The sequence below is a fragment of the Corvus hawaiiensis genome, chromosome 36, assembly GCF_020740725.1.
Source record: "Corvus hawaiiensis isolate bCorHaw1 chromosome 36, bCorHaw1.pri.cur, whole genome shotgun sequence".
Classification (NCBI taxonomy): domain Eukaryota; kingdom Metazoa; phylum Chordata; class Aves; order Passeriformes; family Corvidae; genus Corvus; species Corvus hawaiiensis.
Window position 1 is genome coordinate 1154392 of NC_063248.1, and position 23272 is coordinate 1177663.

General features: G+C 53.2%; 1 protein-coding gene across 3 annotated transcripts; it reads left to right on the top strand.

Moving 5' to 3' along the window:
* Positions 1 to 2379: 2379 nt before the first annotated feature.
* Positions 2380 to 17564, top strand: RASSF2 (Ras association domain family member 2). 3 transcript variants are annotated; one of them, XM_048290195.1, is made up of 12 exons: positions 2380 to 2477; positions 3847 to 4022; positions 7037 to 7124; positions 9379 to 9454; positions 10269 to 10417; positions 10927 to 11015; positions 12617 to 12765; positions 12853 to 12954; positions 14457 to 14508; positions 15063 to 15184; positions 16061 to 16158; positions 16346 to 17564. In XM_048290195.1, exons 3-12 carry the CDS (start codon positions 7066 to 7068, stop codon positions 16413 to 16415), a joined length of 966 nt encoding a protein of 321 aa, XP_048146152.1. In that variant the 5' UTR covers positions 2380 to 2477; positions 3847 to 4022; positions 7037 to 7065; the 3' UTR covers positions 16416 to 17564. The 3 variants fall into 3 exon arrangements, with proteins under 3 accessions (XP_048146152.1, XP_048146150.1, XP_048146151.1); XM_048290193.1 differs by having other exon boundaries at positions 2381 to 2477; positions 10266 to 10417; XM_048290194.1 differs by lacking the exon at positions 2380 to 2477 and adding an exon at positions 3235 to 3325 and having other exon boundaries at positions 10266 to 10417.
* Positions 17565 to 23272: the final 5708 nt, after the last annotated feature.

Genomic DNA, 23272 nt, shown 5'->3' on the forward strand with positions numbered 1-23272 from the left:
TGTGGCAGTGTGGTGTCACAGTTCCTTTCATGGAGAATCATGGAATTCGAGAATCCTGGGATAGTTTGGGCTGGAAGGGACCTTAAAGCCCATCCAGTGCCACCCCTGCCCATGGCAGGGACACCTCCCACTGTCCCAGGAAGCTCCAAGCCCCAATGTCCAGCCTGGCCCTGGGCACTGCCAGGGATCCAGGGGCAGCCCCAGCTTCTCTGGGAATTCCATCCCAGCCCCTCCCCACCCTCACTGGGAAGAGCTCCTTCCTAACTGATTCATTTCCTCTTAGTGGATAATTGATTTTGGAATCCAGGTGAGGGGAAGCCCCAGAGTCTTTGTAGGAGGTGCCGCCCCAGACCACGACCCCCAAACCCTTTCCTGAGCTCGCAGCTCTCATCCCACAGCTCCTACCCCACAGACACACGGAATTCCTTGATTTGTAGGGAAGAGGCACAGCTTGCTGCCCGTTCCTGTGGTTCACTGCCTGTCCCTGCTCTCAGCTGAGGCCCCTCCAGCTCTCCTGGGTGTGGATGAAGGAGCCGAGCGTCCCCTTGGCTCGTCACCCCCTCCCCTCATCCCCAGCCCTTCAAGGACCTCATTTCCCTGCAGCTCCAGTGGCAAATTCCCGCTGTCAGCCCGGAGCAGCAGCGATGCCTGGAAGGGCTTGGGAGCTGGGAGCACCTGGCTGAGGGTACCCAGCACCCTCAGGAATCTGCCAGCCTCCAAGGGAGCTGCTCCTGGCTTTGAGGACTTGGGGACCCCCCAGCACCGCCCCGAACCCATGGGGTGTGGCCCATGGGGACGAGTCCAGCAGTGCTGGAGTCGGGTGGGAACTAAAATAGCAAAAAATCACCCAAATCCACGGCGAGGGGGTGAGAGCAGCTGTGGGATCAAAGCCAGAGGAGCAGCTGTGAGCAGGCCCAGGGATTTCTGAGCGCTCAGGTTTGGGTCCATGATGAAAACCTGATCCTAATCCTGGCTAATCCCCTGGGCTGCCATTTTACAGCTCAGGCCATAATTGTGTTTTCTCCCTGTGCCTTGCCCCAGTCAACATCGACCCAAGGAGGGCAGATCCTGGGCAGAACCTCAAAATGTGGGGATTTCCAGCATGACTGAAACACCCCCGTGCAGGGAGGGCGGTCGTGTGAGAGAGACACAGGTCAGGGATGAGAAGAGGCTTTTCCAGAGCCTCTTCCCATCTGGTTCCCAGAGCTCCCTAACAGCTCTCAGATGCTCCCACACTGACGTGGATCCTTCCAAATTGCTCGGTATTTACTGGCAATAGGCTGGGGGGGTCTCAAAGCTGAAATAATGAGAGGCTGCCAAGGTAGGAAAAAAGGGATTTTGGCTGTTTGCTTGGTCTGGGGGGGAAATAATTGAATATTGGAGAATTCTGGAGCTGGTGCTTTATTCTGGGCCCTGACTGAGCTCCTTGGCAGGAGTGAATCCATCCAAGCTCGCGGTTTAAAAGGCATGTGCTGTGACCCCGCAGTGGCATTGAGCACAGAAATGCTGAGTCACCCTGTGGAACAGGTGCTGTAACTCCCTTTTGCCTTTTCCTGGGGGATTTTTGGCAGCCTGGGGGGATGCTCAGGCTCTGGAGGGGTGGAAGTTCTGCTCTCCTCGCACGTGGATTTGGTTCCTCGTGGATCCGTGCTCACCCCGCTGTGGGGAAGGAGGCAGCAGCAGCCTTGCAGCTGCAGGGATCTCTCACAGGGCAGGAATGGGTCAGATTCCTTTGATTTAGTAAATAAATCCCTCCACCAGGCTTGAGCGTCCCCTCCCCATCACCTGTGGAGTGAGCAGAACATGGCAAAAATCAGGATTTAACCCCAATTCCACAGCCAAGATCCCCCTGTGCTCCCGTGGCGCCTACCCCAAACCTTCGATTTAATTTTATTTTTCTTCTTGCTCCATTTGCCTCCACCCCACGAGCTGAGGGTCAGTGGGAACTCTCCCTGGGGTTTGGGGCTGGCTCCATTGTGCGCTCGGCCGGGCTCTTCCCACCACAAAGGGCCTCTCATCCCCGCCAGCCCTCGAGATGCTGCTGGAATATCAATCCTGACCCGGCCCCGCTCACTTTCGCCGAGTCAGTGCTTCCCTGAGCCAGATGGCTCCTCCAGAACTTCTCATATTTTACATAGAAATCCAAGAAAAAAGGGGAGGAAAAGGCCCATTCCAGCCGTGCCTACAGAGACGCCTGTTTGGCTCCAGCAGCTGCTTTGATTATTTCTTTGTTTTGGTTTTTTTTTCCTCCCTTTCGTGTGGGCTGTTTCTAGGCAAATTCCTTAAAAAAGAAAAAAAGCCCAGAGAAGCCACAAAGCACTGGGAAAGGTCAGGGGCACACAAAGGAGGAGGGACATGGCCGCTGCTCCTCGGGAATACTGAACACCCCCAAACTGCCCCAAACTCTCCCCAGGGTGCCAGGAGCGGACGGGCAAGGTGGGACCCCGATCCCGGGAGTGCTGAGCGCCGGTGCAGAGGTAACTGTGACCCCCGCCAGCTGCAGCAGCTGCTTCCAGGCAGATTTTATTTCAATTTATTTCCCCCTCCATCCCCTTCTCAGAGGCGGTTTTGGATCCGGATGGGATCCCAAGGCCGAGGTGGGGAACGAGCACACGGCCCCGTTGCACCATCCCGACAACAGAACAGCCAAGTGTGATGCCTGCATGGCTCTGGCACTGGATATCCCAGGATTTGGGGCTTTTTAAGGCAGAAATAACCGCTTGAGCCTGTGTGATGCAGCCCACAAAGCTCCCTCTGGGGATTCTGCACAAAGCTGGAGCTAATTGTGAGAGCATTTCCAGCCTGGCTGCGTGGGATGGGGATTCCTTTGGGATTCTGCTCTTGGCAACGGGGTTGGAGAATCCTTTGGGATCATGTTCCTCACATCAGGAACGGGATCCTGGTTCTGACGGCGGGGATGGGGCGTCCTTTGGGACTCCGGTCTTGGCACCAGGGGTGGGTCTTTGAGACCCCAGTCCTGAGGTGCAACCCGGGTGGAGCCAGGGTGTCCTTTGGGAACCCCAAACCTGCTCCAGGGATGCGAGCTGGAGCATCCTTCGGGATGTCCGGGCGGGGACATCCCAGGTCCCAGAGGTGGCATCCTTTGGGGTCCCTAGTCCTGGCACCCGGATCCCGGAACCGAGATGTCCTTCGGGATCCGGGTTCCGGGATGACCCCGGCTGAGGGAGGGGGTGTCCCCCGCGCTCCCACCCGCGGCCCCGCCCGCGCCCCTCCCCGCCGCGTCCCGCCCCGCCCCGCCCAGGGGCGGCCCTACGGGGGCACCGGCTGCGGAGCGGAGCGGGACCGGCACCGGCACCGGCACCGGGTGAGTGCGGGCGGGATGGGGCGTCCCCAACCCCGTCCCCAACCTCGTCCCCATCCCCGTCCCCATCCCGGTCTCCATCCCCATCCCCGCCCCCTGCGCGGGGAGCGGCCCCGGGGCTGAGCCGCGGCCCCTCCGCAGCCGCGGCCGCAGCGAGCGGAGGCGAAAACCGCGCTCACCGCCGGGAACGGGGGGGATCCGGCCCCAAAACCGGGGTGTCACCTCAGCACCCACCGAACGCCCTCAGCATCGCCCTCCCGCCGGGCTGGAGCAGCCGCAGCGCCCGCGGCTCCCACCCCGGACACGGCACCCTCTGGCCCCGTCGCGCCCGGGCGGGACCCGCCCGCCGCCGTCCCGGAGCCCACGAGGAGCCCCTGGTGGGCACCGGCTCCTCCCGGAGGGCTTCACCCTGAGCGCAGCCAACGGGTCCCCTCGCCTGTCCCCAAGTGACCCGGCACCCCCCCCGGCATCCCCGGCCGGCTCTGCCGCCGCTCAGCGCTCCCTCCTTCCCTCTCCCCTTCCAGGACGGAGCAATTGGGCTGGAGAACAATAGCGGCGCTGGAAAACAATGGAGCTGCCGCACCTCCCCGCCTAGGGATGCGGGCCGGACGCGGGGAAGGGATCCCAGCTCAGGAGTAGCGGCCGGGCCGGAGGCAGCGCCGGCAGCGCGGCTGCTGCAGCGCAGGATCCGCGGGACGGGGTGAGCGCTCGGCCGCGCGTGTCCGGTCGTGCCCCAGACACCGCTGAGCGGAGCGGCTGCTGGAGGCTCCCGGGAGGAATCGCCGCCTTCGGATGATGCTTTGCTAGCGATCGCAGCGGGATCGAAGCGCCCTTGGGCCGGTTAAAAGCCGCCCCGGGCTGCCGGGGAGCGGCAGCGTTGGTGCAGGAGGGAAAATCGCGGCCTCCCCGGGGAGCGGGATATTCCCACAATCCCTCAGCTGCGCCAAATCCGCCTCTCCCGCCCCAGCGGGGGATGCCGGCGATGCTGCCGAGGCTCCCGTGTGCTGCGAGGGAGGGGACCGAGGCAGCAAAACCCCCCCAAAAATGCAGATTTCTTTGCAGGAGCGGGGAAGAACATCCCTCTCCTGCTGAAAACACGGTTGGGGGGGAGGGTTGGTACTTTTTTTTCTTGTTTTGTTGTGTTGGAGCTTCGCATCTCCCCGGGAGCTCGGCGAGGGTGAGGGGCTGTGAATGCGGCCAGGCTCCCTCTGCCCCGCGGGGCAGGTTGGGCTGTAGGGTTGCGGGAAGGGGGTTTAGGGAGGTCTATTTTTAGGGAAGGGAACAAGTCTGGGCTCCGTGGGGTCTGTCCGGCCTGGAAGCAGCGGCGGGAGCAGCCGAGGGCTGTGCGGGGAGGCAGCGAGGGCTGGGATCCTCCTGCCGCGGGCGCAGGGCGTTGGTTCGATGCGGAGCTCAGTTAAAAGCGCTTTGCGAAGCATCAGGAGAAGCTCGGGCCGGGCAGGGCACGGCGGAAACGCGTCAGCTCCGAGGGGGAAACTGAGGCACGGCGGTGCCGGGAACGGAGACGGCCCCAAACTGCTGCGGTTGAGCAACGGAGAAACTTCCACTTTGCCAGCCCTTGGATCTGGGTGGTTTCCAGCCTTTTTCCAAAGCCGCGGCGGGATGTCGGGGTCGGCAGTGCCTGGTCTCCGCTGGGGAAGCTCCAGGAGCCGCCTCTCCCCTCCACGCGCAGCCTGCTTCTCTCCAGACCCAAAAAAGGAAGAATTTGCCCCTTTCCTCGGAAGGGGATGTGATGACAGAGGCGAAGGTGGCAAAGCCGGGGCGTAAACAGGAAACGACTCCTCAGCACGGGAGGATGAACCTGCATTTTGGAGCTCCCCTTCCCTCCCAAAATGCGCCTTTTTTTGGGCTGCAGTTCATCCCCGTGTCCTCTTCGAGGGAATGGGGACTTTGGCTTCGCCCCTTTGTGTCACCAGGATGCTCTGGAGCAAAGCTCCGAGTGGTACCAAAGGCTCCACCCTGGGCTGTGCTGCTCCAGGAGGGGTTTTTTCACTCACTCTGGTGGTTTTGGCACCACTTTCACGCGTGCCAAGAGCCGCGTCCTTTAATCCTCCTGGAACATCCCCAGAGCTTTTCATCACTTGCCAGGGGACACCCACGGTCAGGATGCTCCTTCCTGCATCCCACAGCTGGGAACCCTCAAATCTGGGGCCCCACAAGCACCTGCTGCCCCCACGTTTATCCCAAACCTGTGAAGTCGGCTGCAGGATCGCCCCCCGGTACCACTTTTGATGGATAAATAGGATTATTCCTGGGTTTGCTCCCTGTGGGAGGATGGATGGGGGCAGCAGAGGCGGCTGCTGGCTGCAGGAGGAGGGCTGGTGCTGGGTTTTGCTGGATTTTGCTGGATTTTGCCAGGTTTTGCCGGGTTTTGCCGGGATGCTCGTGCAGCTCCTCAGCTGCTCAGGAAACCCAAAGCTTTGTCAGCTCTTCTGTGATTTTTCGGTGGCAACTTTTTCTTCTGCTTTTTCTCCGGGCAGACCCTGAGCCCCAGGGCTGGGCTGGGCCAGTTTCCTGCCCTTCCCCTCCTGCTCTGACTCCAGCACGGCCTCGTGTGGGGTTTCAAACCTGCCACGGAGTATTTTTGCTGTTGCCAATCGTTTATTTGCTGGGATTTATCCCAGCGTGTGGGATGGGACACCGGGACTGTTGCCCTGCAGAGGCTGTAGGGTTTAGATTCATCCTCTGACAGGTTTTACAGCCTTGGTTGTTATTTACCCGCCTGGATTTTGGCGTGGATTTGGGTGTTTTTCTTACAGGAAAAGGGTTTTTTCCCCCAGGGGACTGGGAGGAAGCACATGGCAATGTGGGAGGTGGAAGAAAACAGCAGCTTGCAGAGCAAACACTTTTTTCTCACCTCAGTTTCTCTTCTGGGAGAAGGGAAGGGAGGGAAAAGACCCTGGAAAAATGAAATCCTGTCTAGGAGACCTTGTACAAACATCCAAGGAAAAGCACGACCCCAAAAGCCCTTTTTTCATCGTTCAAAATCACCCCAGTTTCACATTCCAAGGTCTCTTCAACACCTGATTTCCAAACTGTTTTGAACCCATGAGCGCCCCAAGGGCTTCACCCCAAATCCCATTTTAATTCCATTTTGCAGCGTCCAGAACTCACACTTCAGATCTAAAGGGGGGCCTGTCCCAAGGTGGGATTCTGGGGACTTCCCAAGTGTTTGCAAGGCCCAAAAATCCAGCTGGGATTATTAAAAAGCTGAAGGAACAGCCCAGCATCTCTGCCTGCTTGGAAAATCACCCCTCGTGCCACCACGGGGCTTGGGGTGGCCCAAGGCAGCAGCAGCCTCACACAGTTGGAAGCTTTGTGGAATGAAATAAGAGTAAAACAAACGGAGGAAAGGAACAATTCCCATTTACACCCCTCCCACCCCCAGCCCTGGCGTCGCCGGGACACCCGTGGATGCTCCAAATGCAAATTTAGCGTAAGGATATCTCGGCAGGGATTAAACTTTCAGTGAGTTTGCGGCGCCTCTGCCCTTATCTGATCTCCCTCCCTTCGCACCGCTTTTCCCGCAGGAGCCTCTCCGAGCTCCACCCACACCTGCATCCTCCGGGGCCTTTGCCAGCCCCGAGGGAGTTCTATTTGTATTTTTATTTGTATTCCCCCCGTTCTCCGCGGGAGGGTGGCGGGGATGCGGGGATGGGGCGGCTCCCGCTGAGGGCTCCCTGCTCCCTCCCGCAGCTCGGCTCCCATGAGCGCGCAGCCCGAGGATGGATTTCGGCGGCGGAGGGGACCTGGTGCCCTGCGGGAAGGACAAATTCATCCCCAAGTAAGAGCCTCGGGAACGCCGGGACGGGCAGGGAGACGGGGGGAGGCGGGAGCTGCGCGGCTGGCAGTATTCCAGGGGGAATATGTGGGATACAGGATACGGAATGTAGGGTACGATGGGCTACCTGTAATCCGAAATGTGTGAGGTCATGTGAAAGGTGCTGTGACCTGAAATGTGTAATGAGTGACATATAACGATACATAACGGTATATGACAATATATAGCAATATGTAACAGTATATAGCAATATATAACGGTATATAACAATATATAGCAGTATATAACAGTATGTAACAATATAAAATGGTATATAGCAATATACAAGAGTATATAGCAATATACAACAGTATATAACAATATGTAACAATATATAGCAATATATAACAGTATATAGCAATATATAGCAATATATAAGAGTCTATAGCAATATATAACTATATAGCAATATATAACGGTATATAGCAATATATAACATTATAAATGCAATATATAACATAAATGCAATATATAACATTATAAGTACAATATATAATATCTAACAGTATATAACATTATGTAACAATATATAACAATATATAACAATATACAACAACATAACAATATAACATTATAAATACAATATATAATATATAACAGTATACAGCATTATAAACACAATATATAACAGCATAAACACAATATATAACATAAATACAAGATATAACATATTATTTATTACCTACAGTATTTTTTGATCTAAATATATATAATGTATTAATATATATTTTATAAAAATATAATATATCATGTGTAACATATAACAATAGATAACAGTATATACCAGCATGTAACAATATATAGCAATATATAACAGTATATAGCAATATATACCAATATATAACAATATATAACACTATATAACAATACATAGCAATATATAACAATATATAGCAATACATAGCAATATATAATATATAATATGTAACAGTATATAACATTATAAACACAATATATAACATTATAAATACAATATATAATATATTATCCATGATCTATAACATACAATATATCTTTGAACTAAATATATATATACTAATATATATAAAATATATAATTTATAACATCTAACAATACATAACAATGTATAACAATATATGACAATACATCATTTATAACCATATATAAAGTTATAAATGCAGTATACACCACTATAAATACAATATCTATCATCTTGTCCATGACCTGTAACACACAATATTTCTTTGAGCTGGAAGGATGGGAGCAACTCTGGGTTTTAACTCAGTTCAGAGGCTTTTGGGAAGAAAAAGCCGTTCTGGGTGGAAAAAAACCCCCACAATTTCCTGAAAAAGAAAACGGTTGCCAGTGGGATTTGGAAGTTTTCCTCAGGAGTGTGGCCAAATGTGGCCATAAACTCCCATAAAAAACGGGCTTTGCTGAAAAAGCCCTGATTAAGAATTGTTCTCCCGTTCTTTGGTGAAGAACAAAGTGACAGGATCCTGAGTTTTAAGGGAGATTTAAAGGGAGGTAAAGCAAATATTGGACATTTCCCTTCGCATGACCCCATGGTTTGGGCTGGTTTGTGTCGGCCGGGCGGTGCTGAGCCTCCTGAGCCTCCTCCAGCCTCGGGAATTAAGGGAATTAAAGCCCACCTGGCCTGCCTTATTTTGACTTTCCAGCGATTTTTCTCCTTGTCCTTTATTCATTCCATTCTCATTTTCATATGTATCTTTATTTCTATTTTTAAAATTTTATTTTTATCTGGATTTTCATCTTTGTTTTTAATCTTTATTTTTGTTTTCATTTTGAATTTGGCCCCGGAGCGGGGCTCAGATCTTTGTTCTGAGGGCTGGAGCCGGGAGCCGACGTGACCAAGTGATCACTCGTGACTCCAGCGTGACCCCCGGAAAATTGATTTGTTTTTCAGCCTCATGACCAGCTGCCCCGAGGTCTGATGGGGTTTCTTGTGCCTTTTTGGGAGATTTATGGGGGACACGGTCACAGGGAGCTTCTCCCCCTAACTGTGGGTGCAAAATGTTGGACCCCCAGCAAAAACCTTCAACCAGGGAGGGCTGGAGGAGGCAAAAGACCCAGATCTGGCTCAAATAAAGCTGGATTTGGGTCCCCAGCAGCGCAGCAGGTTCCTCAGCCAGGGAAGCAATTCCTGCTTTCAGCCCAGGGGTCCCTGAGCGGTGCCTGCAGCGTCCCCCTCCTCCCCCAAAGCCCATCTCAGCACCTTTCCCGTTCTTCCCCCCAGGAATGAGCTGCTCCTGCACTTGAAGACCTACAACATCTACTACGAAGGGCAGAACCTGCAGCTGCGGCACCGGGAGGTGAGAAATGCCCCAGGCAGAGGGAAACTGAGGGAAGTGAGACAGAGAATCGTGGAGCCACGGAATGGTCTAGGCTGGAAGGGACCTTAGATCAATCCAGTGCCACCCCTGCCCTGGGCAGGGACCCCTCCCGCTCTCCCAGGGTGCTCCAGCCTGGCCTCGGACACTGCCAGGGATCCAGGGGCAGCCCCAGCTCCTCGGGGAATTCCATCCCAGCCCCTCCCCACCCTCCCAGGGAGGAATTCCTTCCCAATACCCCATCCAAACATGGAATCGTGGAATGGTTTGGGTTGGAAAGGACCTTAAAGATCATCTCGTTCCAACCCCCTGCCGTGGGCAGGGACACCTCCCGCCATCCCAGGGTGCTCCAAGCCCTGTCCTTGGACTCTGTAGACTGGAGAAGAGAGACTGGATCTGATGGATCACTCAGTGGATATGGAATTGGTCCCTGAGGTCTCTTCCAGCCCAGACCATCCCACGGTTCCCTGTCCTGTGGGGCACTCCCAGATGTTCTGCCCTGGTCCAGGTGGGCGATGTCCGTTCCCCCATCCTGGAAGGTCACCGAGTTTTCCAGGCCTGGTTTGTCCCAGTGGAGCCACCCTGGCTGTCACCAATCCCGATTTTCCCTGTGCCTCAGCACAGTTCTCAGGAGGATCTGCCCCGTGGCCTTACCAGGAACGGGAGTGAGACCGAGTCCAAAAAGTCACAGAATCACAGAACATTTGGGTTTCAAAAGACCCCAGAGACCCCAATCCCCACCCCACACTCCCGGCCGTTCCCTGGGGTGCTGAGGATCCCGTCTGTGCCGCAGGAGGAAGGGGAGCTCATCGTGGAGGGGCTGCTGAACATCTCCTGGGGGCTGCGCCGCCCCATCCGCCTCCAGATGCAGGATGACAACCAACGCATCCGCCCGCCGCCCTCCTCCTCCTCCTGGCACTCGGGCTGCAACCTGGGCGCCCACGGGTGAGTGGGGGGGGGCACAGACAACCCCAAAAACTCACAGACAGCCCCCAAAACACATAGACAGCCCCAAAACACACACAGACAGCCCCAAAAACACATACAAAACCACACAGATGCCCAAAACACACACAGCCCCAAAAACACAGACCCCCCAAACACACACAGCCCCAAAAACACACACAGACAGCCCCAAAAACACACACAAAACCACAAAGACACCCCAAACACACAGCCAGCCCCAAAACCACACAAACAGCCCCAAAACCACTCAGACACCCCCAAAACCACACAGACACCCCAAAAACACTCAGACACCCCCAAAACCACACAGACACCCCCCAGCCTGTCAGGGTTTGCTGGTTGCACCCCCAGCTGCTTCCTCTGGGTTTTCTTTGTCCCAGCTGGAACCAGCAGCAGCGGGGCTGGAGGGGCAAAGATTCCCTGGGTGACCATTCCCTCTGCGGCCACACGCGGACAGGGCACCCACCACCACCTCTGTCCTCCCGCAGGTCCGTGCTGAAGCCCAGCACGCTGCCGGACATCCAGGTGACGGACGCAGAGGCCGCGCCCAGCACGGAGACTCCCGGGAACGGCGCAGGTGAGCCGGGCTCGGATGCGCCTGGGCTCCGCTTTGATTTGAGAAAACAGGAACCAGGCTTGTCCTTAACTCCAGGCTCGGTTTCCCATCCTGCTCCAGTCAGGCCACTTCCAAAATTAATTCTTTTATTCAATCCTTTCTCGGATGGCCCAAAACTCGATGATCTTAAAGGTCTTTTCCCACCTCAGTGATTCCCTGATTCCCAAGGGGTTTTGCCCGCAGTGAGATGTGCTGGAGATGAGCTTGGAAAGAAATGGGGGGATGGAGCAGAGATCCCTCGTGGGAGCGCAGGGAAAAGGATGTCGGCGCTTCCCCTTCCCGGAGGCTCCGCGTTTCGGGAAGAAGAATGGGAGCATTGGGAAGCGCCGTTGCCATGGGGAAGTCAACACTGCTGCGAAGTGTTTGTGCCCTCCCTGGTTTTTCCTCTGCAGAGGGGGAAGAGCTCCGCCAGAGCTTCGTTAACCCCTTGTTCTAAGGAGCAGGGCACAGCTGTCCCACCCGGAATTCCCACAGGGAAAACCTGCTGGATGCATTTTGCTCGTTCAGCTGGGGCGTTGTACAGATGTTCTGGGCTTTTGGCGTGTTTTTTGGGGGTTGGGGGGATAAAGAAGGACCAGCTCATCCATTTGAGAGGAGCTGGGTCCTTGCAAAACTTCATCCACGAACCCCCATCCGTGGTCCTCCAACTTTTTCCCTTTTTTCTTTTTGCTCTCCCCACTCACACCACTTTTCCCCCTTTATTAAGTCTCTCGCGGGCAATCCCCACCCCAGGTCACCCCACCACGATTCCCCAGCAGCTCTCTCAGCCTTATGGCCTCAATCCTCTGCCAGCACATACAAAAAAAAAAGCCTTTTATTGCATTTTCCCTAAAATCCAGTAAAAAACCAGTGCCCGGCGTGGGCGCAGAGCTCCTTGGGAGCACTCGGTCACCGCGTGTGCAGCTGGAGCAGCGCCTGCCGGAGATTTCTCCCTGCTGCAGACATGCTTTGAATTAAAACACCCAAAGCCGGAGCCTGAGAGGTTCATTAAAAATGGATGAAGAGCTGGTTTATAATAATCTGGATCCGGGCCAGTTTTCATGCAGAGATCTGAGGCTCTGCCCTCGTTTGCCTGTCCTCATTAAAGGGAAGGAGAACAGAGAAAGTTAAATTATGGAAAAGCGAGGGAAGATGCTCGAGTTCCCGGGAGAAGAGGTTTTATCCAGGTAGCAGCACGGATTTAGGCAGCTAATTCTGAATTAATGACCTTCCTCGGCAGCTGGGGGAGAAGAAACCGGCTGCTGCGGTTTAAGTGGGGGGATTAAACGCGTCCTGGGAAGTTTGTAGGGGTGAGGAAGTTTGATCCTGGGGTGAGGATTTCTGCACCCACGTGGGGACTCCCAGTGGCTGTTTTGCAGCAGGAAGATTCTGGAATCAGGGAATCTCCTGAGTGGGAAGGGACCCACAGGGATCATCGACCCAACTCCCAGGACACGCCAGCAAATCCCACCCTGTGCATCCATGCGAGCGTTGTCCGAGCGCTCCTGGAGCTCCGGAGGAGAACCTGGGCGGTTCCCCCTGCTCCCAGCGCCCATCCCCACGGTCCCACGGGTGTTTTGCAGCCCCCAGGCCGCCGGAGGAGGCCCCGCAGCTGATGCGGACCCGCAGCGATGTCGGCGTCCGGCACCGCGGCAGCGCCCGCACGCCCGGCGAGCAGCGGCGGCTGCGCCGGCACCGCTTCTCCATCAACGGCCACTTCTACAACCACAAGGTGAGCCCGGGCTCCGGGGGGATCCGGGGGATCCGGGGGATCCGGGGGGATCCGGGGAGAGCCCTCAACGGCGTTTGTGCCCCGCAGACCTCGGTGTTCACTCCCGCCTACGGCTCCGTCACCAACGTGCGCATCAACAGCACCATGACCACGCCGCAGGTGCTCAAACTGCTGCTCAACAAGTTCAAGGTACGGTCGGCAACCCCGCAGGGCTCCTGGGCTGCTCTGAATGTAGAGTTTGTATTAAATGTGTAAAATCCGCATTCGTTTTATGCATATATATATATATATATATATATGAATTTTTATATTGTCTATATAACTTTTTATATTAGCTATATAAATTTCTATATTATAAATATATCTGAATTTTTACATTTTATATATCAATTTTATATTATATATATGAATATTTTATTATATTTATATCAAATATGTATATTATATGTATAAAATCTGCATTCAGTTTATATTTATATTTTATATATATATAAGTATATATATATGAATATTTTATTATATTTATATCAAATATTTATATTATATGTATAAAATCTGCATTCAGTTTATATATATATTTATATGTTTATATATATATTTGCATTTTATATATCTATGTATATATATATCTGAATTTCTATATTATATATAGAAATCTTTATATTATATATATAAAACCTATATATCATATGTATGAAATCTGCATTCAGATTATATATATATATATATGAATCATTACATTACGTATAAATCTTTATATTAGATGTATAATATCTTTATATATATAGAATATATATAACGATTATATATATTTAATATATTTTATATATGATATATGTATATATTTATATATAGTTTTAATATGTGTATATATTTATTTTATATATAATATATAATATATAATATGTAATATATATTATATAATATATATGGTATATGTGTTATATATCATATATATTATATATATGATATATATTATATATGTTATATATTTTTTTCTATTTATATTTATATATATATAAAATCTGCATTCAGATATATGTGTGGTGTGTACTCTATACACATCATATATAAAAATATATAAATAGATTAGATATATCAGATTTTTATAAATTCGTATTTGAATATATATTTATAATGAATATTATACACGCAATTATAAAATATCATATTAAGTGTAATTTCATTAATGTGTTATATATTATATATAAATCATATCAATAAACTACGTGTGTATCTTAGTAAATATAATAAACACTACAGAAAATATGTTAATGCATACTTATAAATAAAGATGTTAGTGTGATATATAATATATACTAAATCTAATATCTAATATTATTAGAAGTATTATATATATGATTAAATGTAGACATTACACAATATTTTATCTAATACAAATAATACATATTTAATATATATAATGTAATATATAATGAATATGTATTATATATTCTATAGAGGAATAATTTATCATATCTATAAATACATTTAATGTATTTAATGATTCATTAATTGTATAGTTGTATGAATATTTGTATACCTTTGCACTTACACAGATCTGTAGTTACATATCCGTATCTCTGTATAAAATGCACCAGCCCGGTGAAATAATGGGATTTTGGGGTCGATTCCTGGGGCAGCCCAGGGCAGAACCCGTCCCTTTAGCAGAGCTTTGTGTCTGCCCCCAGATCGAGAACTCCGCGGAGGAGTTTGCTCTGTACATGGTGCACACGAGCGGAGGTGAGTGCCCCAAATCACCCTGGGAGTGCCCCAAATCACCCTGGGAGTGAGTACCCCAAACCACCCCGGAGTGAGTGCCCCAAATCACCCTGGGAGTGAGTACCCCAAATTACCCTGGGTGTGAGCACCCCAAATCACCCCGGGTGTGATTGCCCCAAATTATCCTGGACATGAGTGCCCCAAATTACCCTGGGTGTGAGAGTCCCAAACCCTCCTGGATGTGAGGGCCCCAGATTATCCTGGATGAGCGACCCAGGCCCCCCCCGCAATGAATGAGTGCCCCAAACCCCCCTGGATGTGAGTGCCCCAAACCCCCCTGGATGTGAGAGCCCCAAGCCCCCTGGATGTGAGGGCCCCAAACCCCCTCGATGAGCGCCCCAAACCCCCCCAGCAATGAGTGAGTGCCCCAAAGCCCACCCGGGAGTGCCCCAAAGCCCACCCGGGAGTGCCCCAAACCCCACCCGGGAGTGCCCCAAAGCCCCTCGGCGCTGCCGCCTCGGCCCCGGCGCCGCCCGGGCACTGCCGGGCCCGACCCCGCGGTTCTGGCGTTGCAGAGAAGCAGAAGCTGCGCGGCAGCGACTTCCCCCTGCTCGCCCGCATCCTGCAGGGCCCCTGCGAGCAGGTGTCCAAGGTGTTCCTCATGGAGAAGGACCAGGTGGAAGAGGTCACCTACGACGTGAGTGTGCCCGCACGGGATGCGCGTCACCCTCGGGTGGCCTTGGAAAAACCGGGGGATCACCGGAGCATGGGATGGTTTGGGTTGGGAGGGACCTTAAAGCCCATCCGGTGCCACCCCTGCCCTGGGCAGGGACACCTCCCGCTGTCCCAGGCTGCTCCAAGCCCCATCCAACCTGGCCTGGGACACTGCCAGGGATCCAGGGACAGCCCCAGCTGCTCTGGGAGTCCCATCCCAGCCCCTCCCGACCATCACAGGGAAGAATTTATCGCCAGCGAACAGATGCGTGCTGGAGCTGCAGGAATTGCTTTGCTCCTGGGTCTCTCCACGAAAACTCCCGGTCCTACGGGAAAATCCTCGTTCTGTGCTCCAAGAGCAGCTCCCAGCCGGAGCCGACGCCCCCAGCCCGATTGTGCCATCCCGAATCTGATCACGGAAGAGCGATTTCAGCGCAGCCTTTGGCGTAATTGGTGTTTTTCCAGCCGGGAACGCGCCGCGGGTGGGAGCGGCTCCGTTGTGCCATCTGCCGGCTCGCCAGGCAGAAATCCCGGCTCCAACGAGGCGCTTTTGGGCTGAATTTGGGCTTAAGCAGCTCTGAGACTCCGGGGACGCTCGGACAGAGCCACCTCGAGCAGCCAGGGGGTGAACTAAAAGAAATAAACCTTAGGTGGATTTTTTCCCCCAATAATTATCCGGTGCTCGCTCGTTTGCGCGAGCTGGCGGTCACTCCGTGCAGAGGAAACGTCATTTTTTTAGGGTTTGCTGCAAAATTTTGGGATCCTTGATTTCCCCGGTTAAATCTAAGGAGAGGATGGGGGCAGTGGGGGTCAGTTCTTCACCCTCTTCATCATTTCCTGCTCTTCCTCTCCCGCCCAGGTCGCCCAGTACATCAAATTTGAGATGCCCATCCTCAGGAGCTTCATCCAGAAGCTGGAGGAGGAGGAGGACCGGGAAGTGAAGAAGCTGAAGCACAAGTATGTGGGGCTGGGAGCTCCAAGGGGGGATGCCAGGAGGGAAGGACATTCCTGGGGGGGCTGCTTTGGTCACAAAAATTCATTTGCACAGCCCTGCATCCCGGGTGCGGGCTTTGCATTGCTCCAGGGTTTTCTTGGCCAGCTGGGCGCTGGAAAATCCCCTTTTCCTTGTCCTGTGCCTCCCCAGATACTCCATCCTGCGGCTGATGATCGAGCAGAGGCTGGAGGAGATCTCTGAGGGTCCGACGGCGATGTGAACGTCCGTGGGATGTGCTGCACCAAATCCCAACCCCCCGCCGTTCCCAGTGTCCATCTGGATCGCTCCAGCTCCGAGCCAACCCCCCTCCCACGCCTTCATCCGCGCACAATCCTCGGGGGGCTCTTCCCAGGAAGGCTCTGGCTGGTGGCAGCTTCAGCCAAAACCTCAAATCCCCTGGAAAACACGGGGGAAAACCAGGAAAAATTTAAAAATTAAAAAAAAAAAAAAAAAAAAAAAAAGAGGAAATCTGTGAGCAGCACAAAGCCGAGGATGGGGCTGAGCGAGGGCTGCCAGCGCTCCAGAGCTGGAGCTGGAGGCTCGGTTTGGAAGTGCCCAATGTGGCTCCCGGCTCAGTGGCAAGAGAGCACAAAAAAATTCCTCTTTTTTTTTTTTTTTTAGAGAAAAGCACATTCCTATTGCAATAATTCACAGGTGTCGGGAGGATTTTGTAAATCCAAAGGGTTGGCTGAGGTTTGGGGGGGTTTAACCCTGACCTGGGGGCTCACGGGTGGATTTCCAGCACAGGAGAAAATCCCATTTTTTCCAGCGCGTTCCCCAAACCTGCATCTGGCGGCGCAGCCCCCTCCGCCCCCCGCTCTAATTTGCACTAATATTTAGGGATTTTTAAGGAAACCACGATGTCAAACCTCTCTGGTAGCTGTAAATGCCAAATAGCACTCGCAGGGATAGCTGAGGGCCTCGAGCGTCTCGAGGGATGCTGGATGGAAAGGGGGGGAAGGCAGGAGGAGGTGGGAGGCAGAAATAAAGAGGATTTTATTTTCCAAATCCCTTTTCCAGCGGTGCCAGCGCATTATCCTGGTGAAACCAGGACTGGACTGGCTCCATTACCACCATCAGCTGGAAAAACCTCTTTCCTCCCAGGCTAAACCAGCAATATCAATTTTATACCTCGATGTGAACTAAACCTCTGACTTTCTCCCTCCCTTTGAGTTTTTGCAATGCATCTTTGTAATTTTTTTTTTTTTTAATGTTAATGGTACCTTTTCCACCTTTAACTCATGTTCGGGAAAGTGTTGTACAGCGAGAGGAGCTTCTGATGTGTTTGAAGGATGATTGTGGCACTGCTGCGTGGATTAACAATAAAATAAAATAAAATAAAATATGTAGCAACTTAATGCAGAATGAACCCCCCTGCGTCAGAGCCTGGCTTGTCCAAAATAAATCCCTTTTTGTGGATAGAAATGCCATGGAAATGGGCTCCATGGCAGCTGGGAGAGATGAGGGGAAAGAGTAAAACCTGCCTGAATCCCGGTGGAGAAGTTTCCCACGGAGAAACGCTCTTCCCTTACAGATTCACAGACTCACATCTAAATTGCTGGAGGATTTTTGGGGAATATCGGTCTGGTTTAGGGCTTATCCAGCCCTCGGGGGCTACTTATCCCCGGGCACCGCGGTCGGCAGGCTCCGTCCTCTGGCTGTTTCTCTCGCCGAAGGTAAAACCCCGCCGGTTTCGGCCTCCCGGAGGTGGAAGGCGTGCTGCCCGCAGGGTGTCCCGGCTGTGCTGTGTCCCTGGAGCCGGCTCAGCCAGCCCCCGCAGCCCCGTTATCCCTCCCCTGCAGGAGGGGGCAGGAGTGACGTTGGCCCCGCTGATCCCACCGGGAAAAGTCCGGAGCGAGCCGAGCCTGGCGGGCAGAGACGAGAAGAGCCATCACCGGCCCCGGGCGCAAGGGTAAGGACAGCACCCCTGGAGCTGTGGGGTGAAGAGGGAAGGAGCTGGGTGCAGAGCGAGGCGAAAAGCAGACGGGTTTGGCGCACAGCTGAGCTGGAGGTTGGGGTGGGGAGAGGAGCCCTGGGATGCTCCAGCGCTGGGATTTTCCCTGGCTGGTGATCCGCAGGTTTGGGTGATGGTGGGGAAGTAGAGAGGGGTGAAAAACAGGAAGGGAAAAACCTTGTGGAGGAATTTTTGGTGGAATTTGCGGCCCAGTTTTGGGGTGTTTCCAGCGGTGGTGCAGCTGCCAACAGCTGGAAGGGGGACACTTCTCTGGACTTTCTTTAAAATAACCCTGACAGCTGGAGGAGCAGGGCAGGGAAACGACGCAAATCAAATTAATCGAGCCCAATTTTCATTTTTGAAGCGCTGGGTTTGGAACGGGGGTCAGGCCTGGCACCTTCCAGCGGGGAGGGAATCGCTGACACAGGGATGCCGCGGCCGCGGCTGCCGGCCAGGGGGGCTCTGCTTTTTCAAAAGGCTTTTGTCAACACGGCCGCTGCTGTTTTGGGGATGATTTTGGGCCCACGATGGCTCAGCAGCTTCAGCACAATGAGTCTGTTTGCTCAGCCACCGGCCGGAGGGGCTGCGGGGTGGGGGACGGGTGGGGGAATCTCATCCCCGTGCTCCTGAGCTTCGTATCGGGGTGCGGGGAATGAGAGGGGGAATTTGGGAAGCTGGGAGGGTTTGTTTGCACCACGACGCCCACTCTCCCCACTTATCAAAAGTATGGAATAAGGTAAAAATGTACAATAGTGCAGGAAATCAGAGAATCCTGGAATGGTGTGGTTGGGAGGGACCTCAAAGACCAGCCAGTCCAACCCCCTGTTATGGGCAGGGACACCTTCCACTGGAATGTATTAACGATGTATTTTCTACTTAAATCAACATCATATAAAAAATAAGTATATATATATATATGTATAAATACATAAAAATATAATAAAATAACACTTAATAATATAATAATAATATATACATACTATACACATATATATACATATTATATACATCTCTACATATATATTATAATAATATATACAATAATATATAACACACAACATTATCTATTATTATATATTACGTGTTCTCTATTAGAAATCATTGGTTATTGATCATATATTGTTATATATTCCATATTATATAAGTAGTAACCTAACAATAAATGAATATATAGATAAATGATAACATACGTAATATATATAATTATATAATATGTAATATATAATAGATCATATATCATATATATCATATATATCATATATCACATATCATATAAAAATAAATAGTATCATATTATATAATAATACATAGATAAATGATTAAATACATAATATGTAGAGATAATATATCAATAAATGATAAAATACGTAATATATCTAGACAAAAGCCAGTGAGGTTAGCTCAGCTGGTGGCAGCGCGGTGCTGATAACACGAAGTTTGGGGGTTCGATCCCTCCACGTGCCACTCACAGAATCACAGAATGAACCAGGTCGGAAAAGACCTTGGAGATCACCAAGTCCAACCTGTGACCTAACACCTCCTCGTCAGCTAAACCGCTGGCGGGCTGGACTTGATCCTTGCGGGTCCCTTCCAACCCAGAGGATTCCGTGAGGTGAAATACATGAACAAAACGCACAGAGCCGCACAGATCCGCGACTCCGTCAGAGTCCCGTTAGAGTTCCGCCAGCCCGGGGCCGGGATCGCCGCCCTCACCGTGCCCCGTTGTGCCCGTTCCGCAGGTGGGGCAGGATGCGGCCCCTGGACCACGCCTGGTGCTGGGTGGTGATGCTGCTGCTCGCCCTCTTCAGCGACGTGGCCGGCGGCCGCCGCGGGGCCGGCGGGAGGAGCGGCGGGGCCGGCGGGAGGAGCGGCGGGGCCGGGGGGCTCCGCGGGGGCTTCCGCGCTGTGTCCCGCGGCGGGGGCGCCCCGGGCCGCGGCTCCAAGGTGGCCGGAGCCATCGCGGCCGGCGCTGCCGCGGGCTACGGGATGGGGCTGCTGGGGCGCCCGCGGCCGTCCCGCCTGGGCCACGGCATCCCGGCGGCGCGACAGCCGCCGCCCGCGGGCGGGTTCCAGGCCGGCGGCTGGCCCGACATGGGGGCCAAGCGGGGACCCCCCAGCCGAGCCCCCGGGGACCGGCGCGCCGGCCTGGGGCTCGCCCTGCTCTTGGCATCGGGCTCCTGCCTCGTCAGCCACGGGCTGCAGCGCTGAGCGCGCCCCGGGCACACGGCGAGCCCCGGCCGGCCGCGCCCGCCGGGATTTCCTCGCGAATGACTTTCCTGGGAGATTGGATGTGGCTTGGGGAAGTGGGAGAGGCGCTCCGTCGCTGCCGGAGCTGGGCAGCCGTCCCGGGGCTCACCCGGGAGCCGGATGGATCCTGCAAACCCCGCCTGGGACAGCGCCTACGTGAGCGAAGCCGGCCCTGCAAGGACCTGTGGAAATCGGCACCCGCAGCGATGCCGGAGCAGCCCCGCCAGCGCTCGGCCCTGGTTTCCCGTTGCACGGCTTTACCAGAAAACGCTCCTTTCCCCCCAGAAGAGCGCTGGGACTTGTGGGGAGGGGGGTGTGGGACTTGGAAACGGACCCCTCCGCCTTGCAATAAAGTTTGGCCTTGAGACAGCCTCTGTTTTTAACCAAATCCTTCGTCTCTAGCACCGGGAGCCACCCAGGGAAGAGCCGCACCTCCGGGGGAGGCTGCGGGGGTGGACAAACCCCACCGGGTCCCGTCTCTCTGGCTTTGATCTGATCTCCCCTAATCCTTGACATCCCAATATTTAGCATCCCCTGCCCAAAACACGCCCAGCTGTTGGACTGAGCCTCTCTCAGGCGTTTCGTGTTTGTCAGAGAGGAGGCAAATCCTCCATGGGAGAGATTAAAAGGAGCAGTGAGGGATATTTTGCCCTCCAGCAGCTGCGTTTTCTTCCCTAATCCCTGTCCTGGGGGGTCAAACCTTCCCTAAATTCGGGTTTTAGCTGCAGCAGCTCAACCTTTGCTGTGAGAACAGAAAATAAGCCGGGCCAAGCGAAAAACTTGGGATCCCATGAAGGCTTGTGAGCAGCTGTAATCCCCATCCTCCAGCAGGTGAGTCCTCACTGAAGGGTTTTTGAGCCTGGATGTTTGTGAGTGGGTCACCTCTCCTCGGAATGAGGGGTTTTGGGGATGTGAAAATCCTTATTGTCTCCCCCAGAGAGGAGTTGGGCTGGGCTTCACCTCTAACGAGGGTTGAAAGGAGCCCCAGCCAACAGATATTTGGTTTTGGGCCTCTTTTACAACGTTCTTTTAAGATTTTACAGAAGTCATTTGCTCCCGAAGGATTCAGCCGCATTCTGGAGCAGGGATGGCCCCCGAGGCCACGGCCTTGCCCAAATCACCGCCGTCCCTGGCTCGGGAGCAGCTTTTGGGCTGAGCAAACCCATCCATTCCTGCAACGCGCCGAGGGGTTGGGTTTTAATGTGCTCGTTTAAAATACCAAACAAACGCAGCAGAACCTCCAGCCGCAGCTCAGGTTTGCATTTTCCCACCACGTATTTTGCATCCAGGCCCAGGTTAAGCTTCAATGTCTGCATCCCTCATGAGCATTCTCTGTTCCTGGCCTTGAGCTGAGCTCAGAAATGCTGCAGGAATGACGCTGCTCTTCCTAAATCACATTCCCAGGTTTTTCTTGCCTCTTCCCTCCCATCAATGTTCAATACCTGGGGATACTTCTGACGTGGGAAGGATTTTTTGCAAGGGCGTGGAGTGCCGGGAAAAGGGGAAAAAGTTTCCCACTGCCGGAGGGCAGGGATGGATGGGATATTGGGAAGGAATTCCTCCCTGGGAGGGTGGGGAGGGGCTGGGATGGAATTCCCAGAGGAGCTAAGGCTGCCCCTGGATCCCTGGGAGTGTCCGAGGCCAGGCTGGACACTGGGGCTTGGAGCAGCCTGGGACAGCGGGAGGTGTCCCCTCCAACCCAAAAGCTCCGGTGTCCCCTCAGTTTAATTTCCAAAAAAGCCCTAATTAGCCATTAACATCCTCGTTAATCACCTCGCGCTGGGGAGCTTGGGGGTTGGACGGGGCTGATCTCGAGCATCCCCAGACGCCGAGATCCCTCGGGATGCGCTTTTCGGGAGAGCGGCTGGAGCCGAATCGAGGCATTTCCCAGCTCCGAAACAGCGACCGAGTGAGCGCCGGGCTCCGGCACAAAGCTCAGCCGGGTTTTGGAGCGTTCTTCGGGATATTCAGCCGTGTAAAAGCAGCCCCGGGAGCTGCAGCCGGACTCGGACGGGAGATGGAGCTGTTGGCCCGGGATTCCCGACACCGGAGCCGCCGCAGGGATAAAATCACCCCCGGCTGAGGTTTGTGCTCGCTCTTTGCATCACAAGCCTCTAAACCGCACTATTCCCCCTCCAGCTCTCTGCAAACGGAGCAGCTGTGCACCAAAATTCCTCTTTTTACGGCTTTTTCCAGGCAGGGAAAACATTTTCGGTGTCTCTGCCTGGATGGGGGGTGTTCATTCGTGGAGATGGGGGATGCCGGGTGCTGTGCAATGGGAGATTAGGCGGAGACTCTGAAAAAACAACTTCAGATTTTACTGTATTTAGACTTCGGGGTGTGTTTATTATCACCCTGGCAAACCAGAAACTCTCTCCGTCCTCGCTCCGTGTGAGGCTCCTGTGCACGCTCCAGGATTTGGAGTATTTAGCTAATTAATTAATGAATTTCTCTGGTCCAACAGATCGCTCCAGGGGGCCCAGGGGGCTCCGGGGTTATTTGATCCGGCTGTCCTTAAAGGACACGAGGGTTCAGACTGTGTCCCCACATCCTGCTTGGGTGCTCCTGGAAAGTTCCGACCTTCCCTGCTGAGCCAACGGCTCCAATAATCGCCCTAAAGCCCCGTTCCCCCGTGGTGGGTAAAAAACCGGGGTGCTGTGTGTGCAGGGAGGGGGAAATGTTGGTTTTGAGCTCGTCTGAGCACTGCCAGTGTGGCTCCCGTGACTGGGAGGCTGCAGCAGCTTCCCTGTGCTGGCAGGAAGGGAATGGAAGATGGGGTTTTGGGGTTAAAAATGAGTATTTTATGGTGCTGCTGCTGCTGAGGTCAAACCCTCCCCAGGGGAGGTCACGGGGCAAGGGCTGGAAGCCTCTTCCTG